General features: G+C 48.4%; 1 protein-coding gene across 1 annotated transcript in view; it reads left to right on the top strand.

The window, feature by feature from the left end:
* The first annotated feature begins 349 nt into the window (after nt 1-349).
* PPM1G (protein phosphatase, Mg2+/Mn2+ dependent 1G) overlaps nt 350-18542 on the top strand; it is a 68532-nt gene continuing 50339 nt past the window's right edge. Inside the window, exons 1-5 of the mRNA XM_088466142.1 lie at nt 350-555; nt 16608-16677; nt 16911-16996; nt 17069-17201; nt 17607-18037. Of these exons, the coding sequence (XP_088322268.1) occupies nt 445-555; nt 16608-16677; nt 16911-16996; nt 17069-17201; nt 17607-18037 (831 nt within the window). The 5' untranslated portion in view covers nt 350-444. The remainder of the gene's footprint in view (nt 556-16607; nt 16678-16910; nt 16997-17068; nt 17202-17606; nt 18038-18542) is intronic.

The following is an 18542-nucleotide window of genomic DNA, read 5'->3' as shown; positions in this document are numbered from 1 at the left end:
ATATATAATAAGGGGTATATGAGTACAGGGGGCGGTATCATGAGATCACGGTGTAGGAATGGGGTCCCGCTTTGTCACTAAGGCCGCCGTTGATAAGGACGTGACGTTGGCGGAAGTAGAGAGGAATATAGGCGTATCGGTCCGCCATGACGGTTCCTGGCGTGCGGTGTCAGTGTGAGGTACGGGTCACATTCCGGGTGAGGACAAGGGTCCCGGTACTGGGTGATGATGATGCGTCCGGAGTAGGGCCCATCACCCAATACCAGGACAGAGGTTTCCGTCCCCTTGCCTGTCCCTCTGCCCACATGTAAGATGGCGGCCGGTGACCCCGCCCCCTCCGTCCCCCTCTGCCCCTAGCGTCTCCTCTCAGTCTCCACAGAGACTTCCGTTTCCTGTACCGTCCGATTCCGCCGGGAGCCGCTGAGAGACCGCACGTGTCCGGAGATGGGGGCCTACCTGTCCCAGCCCAGCACCAGCAAGAGCTCCAGCGACGGCGGCAACCTGAGCCTGAGCTACGGCTACTCCGCCATGCAGGGCTGGAGGGTGTCCATGGAGGTGGGTGCTGCCTCCCCCTCATCACTTCCTCCACCCCCCCCATATCCTCCATCACTACATCCTCCCCCTCCTGTATCCTCCATCACTACCCCCCCCCTGTATCCTCACTGCCCCCTGTATCCTCCATCACTACCCCCCCTTGTATCCTCCATCACTACCTCCCCCTCCTGTATCCTCCATCACTACCCCCCCTTGTATCCTCCATCACTACCTCCCCCCTACCTGTATCCTCCACCACTACCCCACCCTGTATCTTCACTGCCCCCTTGTATCCTCCATCACTACCCCCCCTTGTATCCTCTATCACTACTTCCTCCCCCTCCTGAATCCTCCATCACTACCTCCTCCCCTGTGTCCTCACTGCCCACCTGTATCCTCCATCACTACCTCCCCCCTTGTATCCTCACTGCCCCCCTGTATCCTCCATCACTACCTCCCCCTCCTGTATCCTCCATCACTACCTCCCCCCCTCTATCCTTACTACCTCCCCCCCCTGTATCCTCCATCACTACCTCCCCCCCTGTATCCTTACTACCTCCCCCCCTGTATCCTCCATCACTACCTCCCCCCTACCTGTATCCTCCACCACTACCCCACCCTGTATCTTCACTGCCCCCTTGTATCCTCCATCACTACCCCCCCTTGTATCCTCTATCACTACTTCCTCCCCCTCCTGAATCCTCCATCACTACCTCCTCCCCTGTGTCCTCACTGCCCACCTGTATCCTCCATCACTACCTCCCCCCTTGTATCCTCACTGCCCCCCTGTATCCTCCATCACTACCTCCCCCTCCTGTATCCTCCATCACTACCTCCCCCCCTCTATCCTTACTACCTCCCCCCCCTGTATCCTCCATCACTACCTCCCCCCCTGTATCCTTACTACCTCCCCCCCTGTATCCTCCATCACTACCTCTCCCTCCTGTATCCTCCATCACTACCTCCCCCTCCTGTATCCTCCATCACTACCTCCCCCTCCTGTATCCTCCATCACTACCTCCCCCTCCTGTATCCTCCATCACTACCTCCCCCTCCTGTATCCTCCATCACTACCTCCCCCCCTGTATCCTCCATCACTACCTCCCCCTCCTGTATCCTCCATCACTACCTCCCCCTCCTGTATCCTCCATCACTACCTCCCCCTCCTGTATCCTCCATCACTACCTCCCCCTCCTGTATCCTCCATCACTACCTCCCCCTCCTGTATCCTCCATCACTACCTCCCCCTCCTGTATCCTCCATCACTACCTCCCCCTCCTGTATCCTCCATCACTACCTCCCCCTCCTGTATTATTATTATTATCCTTTATTTATATGGCGCCACATAGTGCACAGACATAGTGCACAGACCAAGAAAACAGTGTCATACAGTTTAAGACACTACAAGACAAGTACATGGTATATACACTGCTGCAACAGAAGCAGGATGGCAAAAGTCACGGGTTAGGTGCTTTTGAGTATAGAGCAGATAATATAAGTAAAGAAAGGAAAAGCACAAGAGGATAGAGGGCCCTGCTCATGAGAGCTTACATTCTAGAGGGAATGGGCAGACAGACAGGGGTGACACGGATGGGGTAGACAGTGAGCGTGGGACAGAGGGTTAGGATGACAGATGGCTGGATTCCTATTTTACAGTATATGTAGGTGTATGGGGAAAGCCATGGCTGTTATATCAGTGTATGTGACAGTATATGTAGGTGTCTGGGGAAAGCCATGGCTGTTATATCAGTGTATGTGACAGTATATGTTGGTGTATGGGGAAAGCCATGGCTGTTATATCAGTGTATGTGACAGTATATGTAGGTGTCTGGGGAAAGCCATGGCTGTTATATCAGTTTATGTGACAGTATATGTAGGTGTATGGGGAAAGCCATGGCTGTTATATCAGTGTATGTGACAGTATATATAGGTGTATGGGGAAAGCCATGGCTGTTATATCAGTTTATGTGACAGTATATGTAGGTGTATGGGGAAAGCCATGGCTGTTATATCAGTGTATGTGACAGTATATGTAGGTGTCTGGGGAAAGCCATGGCTGTTATATCAGTGTATGTGACAGTATATGTTGGTGTATGGGGAAAGCCATGGCTGTTATATCAGTGTATGTGACAGTATATGTAGGTGTCTGGGGAAAGCCATGGCTGTTATATCAGTTTATGTGACAGTATATGTAGGTGTATGGGGAAAGCCATGGCTGTTATATCAGTGTATGTGACAGTATATATAGGTGTATGGGGAAAGCCATGGCTGTTATATCAGTTTATGTGACAGTATATGTAGGTGTATGGGGAAAGCCATGGCTGTTATATCAGTGTATGTGACAGTATATGTAGGTGTATGGGGAAAGCCATGGCTGTTATATCAGTGTATGTGACAGTATATGTAGGTGTATGGGGAAAGCCATGGCTGTTATATCAGTGTATGTGACAGTATATGTAGGTGTATGGGGAAAGCCATGGCTGTTATATCAGTGTATGTGACAGTATATGTAGGTGTCTGGGGAAAGCCATGGCTGTTATATCAGTGTATGTGACAGTATATGTAGGTGTCTGGGGAAAGCCATGGCTGTTATATCAGTGTATGTGACAGTATATGTAGGTGTATGGGGAAAGCCATGGTTATTATTACAGTGTATGTGACAGTATATGTAGGTGTATGGGGAAAGCCATGGCTGTTATATCAGTGTATGTGACAGTATATGTAGGTGTCTGGGGAAAGCCATGGCTGTTATATCAGTGTATGTGACAGTATATGTAGGTGTATGGGGAAAGCCATGGTTAGTATTACAGTGTATGTGACAGTATATGTAGGTGTCTGTGGAAAGCCATGGCTGTTATATCAGTGTATGTGACAGTATATGTAGGTGTATGGGGAAAGCCATGGCTGTTATATCAGTGTATGTGACAGTATATGTAGGTGTCTGGGGAAAGCCATGGTTATTATTACAGTGTATGTGACAGTATATGTAGGTGTCTGGGGAAAGCCATGGTTATTATTACAGTGTATGTGACAGTATATGTAGGTGTATGGGGAAAGCCATGGTTATTATTACAGTGTATGTGACAGTATATGTAGGTGTACGGGGAAAGCCATGGTTATTATTACAGTGTATGTGACAGTATATGTAGGTGTACGGGGAAAGCCATGGTTAGTATTAGAGTGTATGTGACAGTATATGTAGGTGTCTGGGGAAAGCCATGGTTATTATATCAGTGTATGTGACTGTATATGTAGGTGTATGGGGAAAGCCATGGTTAGTATTAGAGTGTATGTGACAGTATATGTAGGTGTCTGGGGAAAGCCATGGCTGTTATATCAGTGTATGTGACAGTATATGTAGGTGTATGGGGAAAGCTATGGTTAGTATTACAGTGTATGTGACAGTATATGTAGGTATATGGGGAAAGCCATGGTTAGTATTACAGTGTATGTGACAGTATATGTAGGTGTCTGGGGAAAGCCATGGCTGTTATATCAGTGTATGTGACAGTATATGTAGGTGTATGGGGAAAGCCATGGCTGTTATATCAGTGTATGTGACAGTATATGTAGGTGTACGGGGAAAGCCATGGCTGTTATATCAGTGTATGTGACAGTATATGTAGGTGTATGGGGAAAGCCATGGTTAGTATTACAGTGTATGTGACAGTATATGTAGGTGTCTGTGGAAAGCCATGGCTGTTATATCAGTGTATGTGACAGTATATGTAGGTGTCTGGGGAAAGCCATGGCTGTTATATCAGTGTATGTGACAGTATATGTAGGTGTATGGGGAAAGCCATGGCTGTTATATCAGTGTATGTGACAGTATATGTAGGTGTATGGGGAAAGCCATGGCTGTTATATCAGTGTATGTGACAGTATATGTAGGTGTATGAGGAAAGCCATGGTTATTATTACAGTGTGTGTGACGGTATATGTAGGTGTATGAGGAAAGCCATGGTTAGTATTACAGTGTATGTGACAGTATATGTAGGTGTATGGGGAAAGCCATGGTTATTATTACAGTGTATGTGACAGTATATGTAGGTGTCTGGGGAAAGCCATGGTTATTATTACAGTGTATGTGACAGTATATGTAGGTGTATGGGGAAAGCCATGGTTATTATTACAGTGTATGTGACAGTATATGTAGGTGTCTGGGGAAAGCCATGGCTGTTATATCAGTGTATGTGACAGTATATGTAGGTGTATGGAGAAAGCCATGGTTAGTATTAGAGTGTATGTGACAGTATATGTAGGTGTCTGGGGAAAGCCATGGTTAGTATTAGAGTGTATGTGACAGTATATGTAGGTGTCTGGGGAAAGCCATGGCTGTTATATCAGTGTATGTGACAGTATATGTAGGTGTATGGGGAAAGCCATGGTTAGTATTACAGTGTATGTGACAGTATATGTAGGTGTCTGGGGAAAGCCATGGCTGTTATATCAGTGTATGTGACAGTATATGTAGGTGTATGGGGAAAGCCATGGCTGTTATATCAGTGTATGTGACAGTATATGTAGGTGTATGGGGAAAGCCATGGCTGTTATATCAGTGTATGTGACAGTATATGTAGGTGTACGGGGAAAGCCATGGTTATTATTACAGTGTATGTGACAGTATATGTAGGTGTATGGGGAAAGCCATGGTTATTATTACAGTGTATGTGACAGTATATGTAGGTGTCTGGGGAAAGCCATGGTTATTATTACAGTGTATGTGACAGTATATGTAGGTGTATGGGGAAAGCCATGGTTAGTATTACAGTGTATGTGACAGTATATGTAGGTGTCTGTGGAAAGCCATGGCTGTTATATCAGTGTATGTGACAGTATATGTAGGTGTACGGGGAAAGCCATGGTTATTATTACAGTGTATGTGACAGTATATGTAGGTGTATGGGGAAAGCCATGGCTGTTATATCAGTGTATGTGACAGTATATGTAGGTGTATGGGGAAAGCATGGCTGTTATATCAGTGTATGTGACAGTATATGTAGGTGTATGGGGAAAGCCATGGTTATTATTACAGTGTATGTGACAGTATATGTAGGTGTATGGGGAAAGCCATGGCTGTTATATCAGTGTATGTGACAGTATATGTAGGTGTCTGGGGAAAGCCATGGCTGTTATATCAGTGTATGTGACAGTATATGTAGGTGTATGGGGAAAGCCATGGTTATTATATTAGTGTATGTGACAGTATATGTAGGTGTCTGGGGAAAGCCATGGCTGTTATATCAGTGTATGTGACAGTATATGTAGGTGTATGGGGAAAGCCATGGCTGTTATATCAGTGTATGTGACAGTATATGTAGGTGTCTGGGGAAAGCCATGGTTATTATTACAGTGTATGTGACAGTATATGTAGGTGTATGGAGAAAGCCATGGTTATTATTACAGTGTATGTGACAGTATATGTAGGTGTATGGGGAAAGCCATGGTTATTATTACAGTGTATGTGACAGTATATGTAGGTGTCTGGGGAAAGCCATGGTTATTATATCAGTGTATGTGACAGTATATGTAGGTGTATGGGGAAAGCCATGGTTATTATTACAGTGTATGTGACAGTATATGTAGGTGTATGGGGAAAGCCATGGCTGTTATATCAGTGTATGTGACAGTATATGTAGGTGTCTGGGGAAAGCCATGGTTATTATTACAGTGTATGTGACAGTATATGTAGGTGTATGGGGAAAGCCATGGTTATTATTACAGTGTATGTGACAGTATATGTAGGTGTCTGGGGAAAGCCATGGTTATTATATCAGTGTATGTGACAGTATATGTAGGTGTATGGGGAAAGCCATGGCTGTTATATCAGTGTATGTGACAGTATATGTAGGTGTCTGGGGAAAGCCATGGCTGTTATATCAGTGTATGTGACAGTATATGTAGGTGTATGGGGAAAGCCATGGCTGTTATATCAGTGTATGTGACAGTATATGTAGGTGTCTGGGGAAAGCCATGGTTATTATTACAGTGTATGTGACAGTATATGTAGGTGTACGGGGAAAGCCATGGTTATTATATCAGTGTATGTGACTGTATATGTAGGTGTCTGGGGAAAGCCATGGTTAGTATTACAGTGTATGTGACAGTATATGTAGGTGTCTGGGGAAAGCCATGGCTGTTATATCAGTGTATGTGACAGTATATGTAGGTGTATGGGGAAAGCCATGGCTGTTATATCAGTGTATGTGACAGTATATGTAGGTGTCTGTGGAAAGCCATGGCTGTTATATCAGTGTATGTGACAGTATATGTAGGTGTCTGGGGAAAGCCATGGCTGTTATATCAGTGTATGTGACAGTATATGTAGGTGTATGGGGAAAGCCATGGCTGTTATATCAGTGTATGTGACAGTATATGTAGGTGTCTGGGGAAAGCCATGGCTGTTATATCAGTGTATGTGACAGTATATGTAGGTGTCTGGGGAAAGCCATGGTTATTATTACAGTGTATGTGACAGTATATGTAGGTGTATGGGGTAAGCCATGGCTGTTATATCAGTGTATGTGACAGTATATGTAGGTGTATGGGGAAAGCTATGGTTATTATTACAGTGTATGTGACAGTATATGTAGGTGTCTGGGGAAAGCCATGGCTGTTATATCAGTGTATGTGACAGTATATGTAGGTGTCTGTGGAAAGCCATGGCTGTTATATCAGTGTATGTGACAGTATATGTAGGTGTCTGGGGAAAGCCATGGCTGTTATATCAGTGTATGTGACAGTATATGTAGGTGTATGGGGAAAGCCATGGCTGTTATATCAGTGTATGTGACAGTATATGTAGGTGTCTGTGGAAAGCCATGGCTGTTATATCAGTGTATGTGACAGTATATGTAGGTGTATGGGGAAAGCCATGGCTGTTATATCAGTGTATGTGACAGTATATGTAGGTGTCTGTGGAAAGCCATGGCTGTTATATCAGTGTATGTGACAGTATATGTAGGTGTCTGGGGAAAGCCATGGCTGTTATATCAGTGTATGTGACAGTATATGTAGGTGTATGGGGAAAGCCATGGCTGTTATATCAGTGTATGTGACAGTATATGTAGGTGTCTGTGGAAAGCCATGGCTGTTATATCAGTGTATGTGACAGTATATGTAGGTGTATGGGGAAAGCCATGGCTGTTATATCAGTGTATGTGACAGTATATGTAGGTGTCTGGGGAAAGCCATGGCTGTTATATCAGTGTATGTGACAGTATATGTAGGTGTATGGGGAAAGCCATGGCTGTTATATCAGTGTATGTGACAGTATATGTAGGTGTCTGTGGAAAGCCATGGCTGTTATACCAGTTTACGTGAAGTCTGACGGGTAGCTGAAGCCACTAAATGAAGGGCTATTTAGAGAATTTGGTTAACGTGTGACCCAGCAGTCTTAGGTAAATGTAGAAATTGGTGAAAGTAGTTACTGTAAAGAGATGTTCAGATGTAATATAATAAGTTGTGATGAAGTGTGAATTCTATAAGGCACATTTATTGATTTGGAGGGTGATGGGAGACATGTGAGGTTTGCAGGATATATATTCCATAGTAAATCCGCTGTCCGTGTGTGGGGCCTGGATTTGGTGATATGTCACCAGATAATAAAAGCAGGAGGATGGAGAAGTAGATATAGTTGTAGGTGTGTAAACATTTTTATAGTGACACAATGAGGCTGTAATTGTCAATTTTTGATGAAAAGAAATCTCATTAGTTATTAGAGGAGGTGAGTGACTCAATAGGGCGGCAGTGTGCCCAGAGAGGGGAGATGCCGGGAGAGTTAGGGATGTTATATCCTTAGAGAAAATACAAAGGAGGGAGTTGAAAAAAAGAAATGTGTAGTACATGGTGAGTCTTAGGTATGTTTTTTTTAGACAAATTTTAAAGTACCGTATATACTCGAGTATAAGTCGACCCGAATATAAGCCGAGGTACCTACTTTTACCCCAAAAAACTGGGAAAACTTACTGACTCGAGTATAAGCCTAGTGTGGGAAATGGCAGCAGCTGGTAGTGCCCCCAGTAGTAATCCCCCCTGGTAGTGCCCCCAGTAGTAATCCCCCCTGGTAGTGCCCCCAGTAGTAATCCCCCCTGGTAGTGCCCCCAGTAGTAATCCCCCCTTTTAGTGCCCCCAGTGGTAATCCCCCCTTTTAGTGCCCCCAGTGGTAATCCCCCCTTTTAGTGCCCCCAGTGGTAATCCCCCCTTTTAGTGCCCCCTGTAGTAATCCCCCCTGGTAGTGCCCCCTGTAGTAATCCCCCCCCCCCTTGTAGTTCCCCCAGTGGTAATCCCCCCTTTTAGTGACCCCTGTAGTAATCGCCCCCTGATAATGCCCCTTGGTAGTGCCCCCTGTAGCAATCGCCCCCTGGTAGTGCCCCCTGTAGTCATCGCCCCCTGGTAGTGCCCCCTGTAGTCCTCCCCCCCCCCCCTAGTAGAGAGAGACGTGAAAAGAATCACTACCTCCCCCTCCTGTATCCTCCATCACTACCTCCCCCTCCTGTATCCTCCATCACTACCTCCCCCTCCTGTATCCTCCATCACTACCTCCCCCTCCTGTATCCTCCATCACTACCTCCCCCTCCTGTATCCTCCATCACTACCTCCCCCTCCTGTATCCTCCATCACTACCTCCCCCTCCTGTATCCTCACTGCCCCTTGTATCCCACATCACTACCTTCCCCTATATCCTTGCTACCCCCTGTTTCTCCTTCATCCACTAGGGGACACTGGAGTCTCAGTACAATGGGGTATAGTAGTGTGTTAACCAGGAGCTGGCACTTTCAAATTCTTGAATAGAAGCTAGCTCCTCCCCCTCTAAACCCCCAGGCCAGTCTAATTTTGTGCCCAAGGGGGCTAGTTTATGCCTCTAGGGCTCTCTATTTTTAATAAAGTACAGAAGCCTCGATCAGCAAGAGGAATGGACAGGCAGCATCTGCCCCTGGCTGTCTACGTCGATGGAGCTGCCGGGGGGGTCCCTGCTGCAGTTGCTTGCGGTGTGCGCTGGGGTCCTCGGCTACATGAGACAACTGTCTCTGAACGTTGCCTGGATGCCCTGCATGTGTCATACGTCGAGGCTCCCCGCTAGCCCCTCCGGCAGCTTTTGGCAGCAAGGTTAGTAAAGCTCTGGCACCCTGTGTAGCAGGATTGCCAGGAATTCGGTAGGCGGAGTGTCCAGCAACAGCGCTGAACGCATGCCATACCTGCGGGGTGGGGTGGCGCGGAGCCTAACTCGCTGTTCTGCTCCTGCCCCCGGTGGTTCCAGACAGAGGCTGTCGGACATTTTGGCTGCTGATGAACGCTGACTGTCAGTGTGGAGAGTGCTGCCTTACCTACACCTGGGAATGTAGAGTGGGGTCAGGCTGTTGAGGAGAAGTAAATTCTAGTTTATTACACTTACTGTATTGGGCAGCGTTTGGTCCTTGTACCCGCGCTGTTTGGGGCAGGGGTGGATTCTCCCTCTATGCTCTTGTCTCCTTTTCACTAAACACTTTTTTGTCACTACACTGTCCCTTTCACCTCTGTGTGTGTCAGTGTTGTTGGCTTTATGACTTCAAAAGGGTGAAAAGCTGCTCAGAAAACTTTCTTCTTCAAGAATTGTACAGAAAAGTTTTCATAGGGACAATCTTCTAGTTCTCTGTCATGTGACAAATGTATGTCAGAGTCTCAGACTCCTGCATCAGCGCAGCCGCAACCTTCTTGGGCTGAGCAGTTTACTGCGGTTATGTCACATCCGTCTGCGGAGCTGGAAGCTTCTCGCAGAGAAAGAGAGGTTTCCACATCTCAGACGTCTGCCGTTCCTGAACCAGATTGGGCACGTTCTCTAGCTAAATCTATAGAGGGTCTCACTAATGCGATGACATCACAGGTTCCCTCTGTAGGAACGTCCTATCAGTGCCCAGCTAAGAGACCTATTCCAGCAACCCTTAGGTGGGATGTTTCAGATGATGAGGGGATATGCCTCCTCTAGAAGAGGGCGAATTTATAGATCCAGACGAGGTTCAGGTATCGGAGGAGTCTGAACCGTTATCCCAGGTTAGTCATAGATTACTGCAATCCGCCAAGTTTTAAATGTGGAGGATTTAGATCCTGTCTCTTCTAAGCCGTCTATTTTCAATAAACGACGGAAACAGGCTGCCAGCTTCAGAGGAACTGGATAATATCCTTACCTCTGCTTGGAAGCACCCGGATTAAAAGTTCAAAGTTTCACGTAATATTTTAACTTCTTATCCCTTTCCTACAGATAGCAGGAAAGTTTGTGAGACTCCGCCCTCAGAGGCTCTTGGTTCTCCCGGTACCAGGAGCCATATCTCTAAAGCAATCTTCTGACTGAAAATTGGAAAATACATTGAAGTCCATGTACACTATATAGCTGGGGTGACTTCGCCCTGTGCTAATGAGCTGCTGGGTTAAACCAGGAGATTGAAGCATAGGCTATGAGGGTTTAAACGGCTGAGGATCTTTATCCCTTTGGCAGATCAAATTGGTGAGTCAGCTGCTTTTCTTGGGGAAGCAGCTAAGGATGTATGTAATCTCTCCTCTAGGTCCTCGGCTTTGTCAGTCTCAGCTCACAGAGCCCTTTGGCTGCGACAATGGCAGGCAGATGCAGAGTCCAAGCGAGCAGTGGAAGCTCTTCCTTTCACGGAGGAGGTGCTTTTCGGTGCTGAACTGGATAAGTGGATTTCTCATGCCACTGGTGGTAAGTCCAGCTCCGCCTCCTCGTAAGCCTTCAGCGGGTCCGTCCTTTCGCGTTCCGGGAAGTTTCAGAGGTCATTCCTGGGGAGGTCCCACTATCTCTTGTGGCTCTAGAGGCATCCTCGTCTCTCCAGGATGGTAAGCCTTCAACAAAACCCTCTGCATGATGGGCTTCCCTCTCACCTGGGGGATCCCAGGGTTGGAGCTCGTCTTCGAGATTTCAAGGAGCACTGGATCCAATCTTTTCCAAACGTTTGGGTCCGGGACATCATTGTTCACGGATTAAAACTTGATTTCCAGTTCCCTCCTCGATTTTTCACAACCGGTTTACCAGTGGCAGGAGTCAAACGGGTTGTGATTCAAGAGGCTATAGACAAGCTCCTGGTTTCACGGGTGTTGGTCCATGTTCCAACCCATCCGAGGGGACAGGGATTTTATTCCAGCTTGTTTGTAGAGCCCAAGCCGGACGGTTCGGTGAGGCCCATCCTGAACCTCAAGGATCTCAATCCTTATCTACGTGCTTACAAGTTCAAGACTGAGTCCCTTCATTCGGTTATTACGGGGCTCGAGAAGGACGAATTTCTTGTGTCCCTGGATATAAAAGATGCCTACCTGCACATCCCCATTTGGCCACCTCACCAGGCGTTCTTTCGGTTCACAGTGTCTCTCATTTTCAATTTCAGGCCTTGCCCTTCAGTCTTTTTTCAGCTCCAAGAGTTTTTACAAAGGTCATGGCTGAAATGATGGCCCTCCTTCGAATTCAAGGTATCACTATCGTCCCTTATCTGGATGATCTGCTCATGAAAGGCTTCTTCTAGGACTCAATTGTTACATGACATATTGATAACAGTCTCTTCATATCACACGGATGGATCCTGAATTTTCCAAAATACCATCTGCAGCCGACTCAGCGGCTTCTGTTTTTGGGAATGATTTTGGACACTGTGATAAAGGTTTTCCTTCCTCAGGACAAGGTGACCTCCATCCAGCAGATGGTAAGACTTATACTACAACACCACCAAGTGTCGGTACACCTGTGTATACGGCTCCTCGGAAAGATGGTCGCGACCTTCGAGCCGTACCATACGGGCGATTCCACGCCAGGCCATTCCAATTAGACCACCTCTCTCAGTGGTCGGGGTCTCATCTGTTTCTTTACCAACGCGTAAGATTGGCACCCAAGACTCGGACGTCTCTTCTTTGGTGGCTGCATTCCTCTCACCTATTGGCGGGCAAGCGGTTTGGAGTGTGGAATTGGATTCTCCTCACCACGGATGCAAGCCTCAGAGGTTGGGGGGCATTGACTCTGGGAAGACACTTTCAGGGCTGCTGGACCCAGCAGGAAGTTGTTTTGCCCATAAATATTCTCGAATTAAGGGCAGTGTTTTATGCTCTACAGCTAGCTCATCCTCTGTTGCAGGGCCAAGCAGTCCGAGTACAGTCGGACAAGGCAACGGCTGTGGCGTACATTAACAGGCAGGGCGGCACCAGAAGTCGAGCGGCCATGAGGGAGGTAAGCCGCATTCTACTCTGGGCAGAGGAATTTGAGGTGGCAATATCGGCAATTTTCATCCCAGGCGTAGAAAATTGGTAGGCCGACTACTTCAGCCATCAGGACATTCATCCAGGGGAGTGGGCTCTCAACCCGCAGGTATTCCAGCAGCTGGTGCAGCTATGGGGACTTCCATAGGTCGACCTCATGGCGTCAAGGTTAAACCATCAACTGTGTCTTTACTGCTCACGAACAAGGAATTCGCAAGCGGTGGCAGTAGATGCTCTAACTCCTCCTTGGCTGGTCCAATTTATTTCTCTTTCCACCTATCCCTCTCCTTCCTCGTCGTCTTCAACAAATCAAGAGAAAAGGCCAAGGTGCTATTGGTGGCTCCAGATTGACCCAGAAGGGCGTGTTATTCCAATCTTCGCCTACTACTGATAGACGACCTGTGGCCGCTCCCTCTGCGAGAGGGTCTTCTACAACAGGGTCCTTTTTATCTATCAGGACTTAAGGCGGCTTCGTTTGATGGCGTGGCTGTTGAAAGGGCTATCTTGAGAAAGAAAGGGATTCTGTCTGTTGTGATTCCTACTATGCTTCGGGCTAGAAGCATAGTAGGAAACTTCCAAACATTATTACCGAATTTGGAACGCTTATGTCTCCTGTTATTAACACTGGAATTCGTCCCCGACAGAATTCAGGGTGTCCAGGCCTGGGCCAAGGTGTCTCCTGCCCAGGATGGGAGCTCTGGGACGTTTCCATTGTACTGAGCCTCTAGTGGATGAAGGAGAAAACAGGATTTTGGTATTTACCGTTAAATCCCTTTCTCCGATTCCACAGGGGACACTGGACACCCACCCGGCGCTGTTCTGCCTGCCAGGTTTGTTGGTTTGTCCTTCCAGGTTCAGACAGTTTGTTTTATTTGTTGCTTTCCTGGCTCTATCATATTTCTTGTTCGTTCATGTATGTTCTAGCTTCTCTGCACTTCTCTTTTCCAGCTCTCCCCGGGGCACAGTTTTCTAAGACTGACCTGTGGGGGGGTGTAGAGGGGGAGGAGCTAGCTTCTATTCAAGATTGTTAAAGTGCCAGCTCCCGGTTAACACACTACTATACTCCATTATACTGAGACTCCAGTGTCCCCTGTGGAATCGAGAGAAAGGGATTTATTCCAAGATTAGACCCTTTCTCATCCAGGATGCCACTAAAACCCTCATACACTCACTGGTCATCTCCAGATTGGACTACTGTAACCTCCTCCTATCTGGCCTCCCCAAATCCCTTCTCCCCCCTCTCCAGTCTGTCCTCAATGCTGCTGCTCAGCTCATCTAACTCTCAAAACGCTCTGCATCTGCCTCCCCTCTCCTACAAGCCCTCCACTGGCTCCCCTTCCCCTTTAGAACCCAATTTAAGGTTCTCACACTCGCTTACAAAGCCCTCAGCCATTCCTCTCCCATTTACATCTCTGATCTCATCTCCCTTCACTCTCCTGTCCGCCCTCTTCGTTCAACAAATGCACACCTCCTCTCATGCCAGCAGATTACTTCCTCCCACTCCCGCCTCCAAGATTTTGCCCGCGCTGCTCCCCACCTTTGGAACTCTCTCCCACTTTCCATCAGACTCTCCACCTCTCTACAATCCTTCAAACGGGCTCTCAAGACCCACTACTTCATCAAAGCCTTCCAGCACCCATCCTAACTTGCTGCTACATACTCCTTCCTCCCTGCCTACCCCATCTGTGTCACCCCTGTTTGTCTGTCCCTCCCCCTTAGAATGTAAGCTCCTTTGAGGCCCTCTACCCTCTTGTGAATCTCCTTACTCTACCTTCATCTACTTCTTACTCTCTACCAGGGCACCTAACACTTGATTGCTTTGCATTGTTGCTTATCTGGGTGTTATGGTCGTGAATGTAGCAATGTATATTATCCATGTCCTGTATTGTACTGTACTAAGTCACTGTAAATCAATCTATTTGTTTATGTACTTTGTAAGGCGCTGCGGAACACTTGTGGCGCCATATAAATAAACGATATTAATAATAATAATTTATTGGTAAGTACCAAAATCCTGTTATCCCCATCACTGCTTTCACCTGTACACCCAATGTCCCCCTGTATCCCCATCACTACATCCTCCCTGTACACCCAATGTCCCCCTGTATCCCCATCACTACATCCTCCCTGTACACCCAATGTCCCCCTGTATCCCCATCACTACATCCTCCCTGTACACCCAATGTCCCCCTGTATCCCCATCCTCCCTGTACACCGTGTCCCCCTGTATCTCCATCACTACATCCTCCCTGTACACCCAGTGTCCCCCTGTATCTCCATCACTACATCCTCCCTGTACACCCAATGTCCCCCTGTATCCCCATCACTACATCCTCCCTGTACACCCAATGTCCCCCTGTATCTCCATCACTACATCCTCTCTGTACACCCAATGTCCCCCTGTATCCCCATCACTACATCCTCCCTGTACACCCAATGTCCCCCTGTATCCCCATCACTACATCCTCCCTGTACACCCAATGTCCCCCTGTATCCCCATCACTACATCCTCCCTGTACACCCAATGTCCCCCTGTATCCCCATCACTACATCCTCCCTGTACACCCAATGTCCCCCTGTATCCCCATCACTACATCCTCCCTGTACACCCAATGTCCCCCCAATGTCCCCCTGTATCCCCCATCCTCCCTGTACACCCAATGTCCCCCTGTATCCCCCATCCTCCCTGTACACCCAATGTCCCCCTGTATCCCCATCACTACATCCTCCCTGTACACCCAATGTCCCCCTGTATCCCCATCACTACATCCTCCCTGTACACCCAATGTCCCCCTGTATCCCCCATCCTCCCTGTACACCCAATGTCCCCCTGTATCCCCCATCCTCCCTGTACACCCAATGTCCCCCTGTATCCCCATCACTACATCCTCCCTGTACACCCAATGTCCCCCTGTATCCCCATCACTACATCCTCCCTGTACACCCAATGTCCCCCTGTATCCCCATCACTACATCCTCCCTGTACACCCAATGTCCCCCTGTATCCCCATCACTACATCCTCCCTGTACACCCAATGTCCCCCTGTATCCCCATCACTACATCCTCCCTGTACACCCAATGTCCCCCTGTATCCCCATCTCCTCACCTCTTGCTCCAATATCACCACATCACAACCTGTTCATCCCCCCCTAGTATAACCGTATCACCCCATCACTACACCCCCCCCCAATATCCTCACTGCAAGCGCATTATCCCCTCATGTATCGCCCCTGCCGGTATCGCCACTGCCCCCTGAATCCTCCCCACCAGCACCCCCATATCACTGGCATCCTCCCGTCATACCACTGTGTTCTCATATTCCCCACATCCCTGCGGCCCCCGGATACCCTCTCCCCGTCCCATTGTGTCTGTCTCCCAGTTATCCTTCCAATGTGTCTATAAATGCTGCTGCTATTCCCCCCCCCCCCCCCATGTCCCCCATAACTCAACCCCCACCCTTTCTGGTCTGCGGTGCTTCCCTGCCATGCTGTCTCCATGCCATACTGTGTCATTGGGCAGGAAGGAGGGTATATTACCGGGGCATTGGGAGGCCGGTGGTTTATGTACTAAGTGTCGGGTGTGACCCCGGACACGTTTGTGTGTGTGTAGAGGCCTGATATGGAAGAAGACGGCGCTGTTACTAGCAAGACGCAGCTAAATATCCGGCATAAGCACCAACAAGTGTCAGCTGTCACAACCCCACAGCTTAGTAAATAACCCCCTTTAGTGCTGTTGTGTTGTAGTTATGTCACTGATAGGTAGGGATAGAGCGGAGCAAGTATCTGATTATATATAATCTATGGTCTTTATCTCCTCCATTAATGAGAGTTTCCTTTCCCAGGATGCCCATAACTGTATTCCGGAACTGGACAGTGACACGGCCATGTTCTCAGTGTACGATGGACACGGAGGTCAGTCTGTAGGCTCATCCCAGGATTCACCCTCAGTCTGTCTGACAGTAGCGCTCTCTCTCCCTCCCCTGCCCCTCCCACTGGCATGACTTGCCCATGAGGCCCCCTCCTCCCCTTCTTCCTGGCGTGCTATTCCCAGAGACCCTCCACTGCCCCCCCTCCCTTCCAGCGTACTACGCCCCCCCCCCCCCTCCAGGGGACTCTGCATGTATATGACTGTAGATGTCTTTCAGGTGAGGAAGTGGCTTTGTACTGTGCCAAATTTCTGCCTGGCGTTATCATGGAGCAGAAGACCTACAAGGAGGGCAAGCTTCAGAAGGTAAGTCTTCCCGTTGTGCAGGGTAACCGTGGGGGCGCTGCAGAATTGTGGTGTAACAGTTTTGTTTGCCAGGCACTGGAGGACGCCTTCCTTGCCATTGACGAGAAGCTGACCCAGGAGAGCGTGATTAAAGAACTGTCTCAGATGGCCGGGCGTCCAATCAGTGATCAGGGTGAGAAGAATAAAGTTGCTGATGAGGACGATGGTAAGTCACGTGATGCTGGCTCTGTGCTGTCGTCTGTCCGCTATACTGCCTGCATCTCCTTGATTCCCCCCCCCACCACTCTGTTTTATGTATGGTGCTTCCTGGGGGGGAGGGGGCAGCGGAGGGTTGAGTTCAGCGCTGCCTACATGATGTGCCGCTAGTCAGGGGACAGCGTAGTGGGCAGGTAAGATGTTACAGGGAAGGGGCGATCACACTGCACTCCCCTAGATCAGCCCGTGTTACTATGGGCCTAGGCCTACAGGCTGTGGGCACTTGTCCTTCATCTTGCAGCCAATCAGCGGGTGACATTAAATGACCGTCCTGTATTCGTATTAGAGTAGTTCATCTTTGGAACCTGCTCCTTCTGCGGCTTTTGTCAGCGTTCTCTGCCGTCTTCTGTTTCAGTGGATAATGAAGAAGCTGTCTTGTTGCACGAAGAAGCCACGATGACCATTGAGGAGCTTCTCACTCGTTACGGGCAGAACTGCGGTAAAGGCTCGCGGAACAAGATCTGCCTACAGAACGCCAAGTCTGACTCGGGGGAGAAGCCCAAGGATGGCATTGTTAATGGGGATCTGGATGTGGATAGCCAGTGTAAGAACGGAGAACAAGAAAAGACTGCTGTGTCCTCTGCTATGGCCGCATCCGATGAAGGGGGTGCCAGTAGTTCTTCTCATACAAAGTCTGCCGAGGAAGGGGTCTCTTCTGCCATCACTGGGGATGCCGGACCCTCCTGCTCCTCCTGCCCTGTCCAGCTGCAGAACACAGACAAGTCCAAGTTCTTTGAGGATAGTGAGGAGTCAGAGGCCGAAGAGGAGGAAGAAGATGACAGCGAGGTAAGTCCCTCCCGCTCATGTCAGGTTATACAGCAGACTGGGGCTTGGACCTGCCCATTATATGTATTTGGCACTGAATGTACTGTGCGCTTGTCATCGTGTATTTTCTGTCTTTCCTTCTACCTGTCCATTTTTCTGTCCTTTTTAACGCTATGCAGTCTGTGTACTTGGCAGATAACCCTTGTGCTAACGGGGTGAGGGGTTCTCTGTGCCTCCCTTATTACTTTGTGATGCCTTACATTCTTTGCACCGTCCCCTTATAGTACACATCTGTTGCTGCAGCTTCATGTGTGGGGATTGCCTTGGATTCTACCATGTCTCCCCGATGATAAGCTCCTAAGGAGGAGGCCGAGGAGGCTGCACACATGTAGATCTTGTTCTGTTAGTCTCTCCCCGCAGGATCCAGTCCAGGATGGCCTCTGTATTCTGTGCTGCACAGATGCACGACGAGAGGTCCCATCCACAGCCTCCATCCAGGAGCCCTCCCTGTCGCATGTAATGTCAC

Source organism: Taudactylus pleione, unplaced genomic scaffold (genome assembly GCF_031769625.1).
Source record: "Taudactylus pleione unplaced genomic scaffold, aTauple2 ptg002560l, whole genome shotgun sequence".
In the NCBI taxonomy this organism is placed as follows: Eukaryota; Metazoa; Chordata; class Amphibia; order Anura; family Myobatrachidae; genus Taudactylus; species Taudactylus pleione.
Note: the sequence above shows the minus strand (reverse complement) of the source record. Positions and strands in the feature narration are given on the sequence as shown.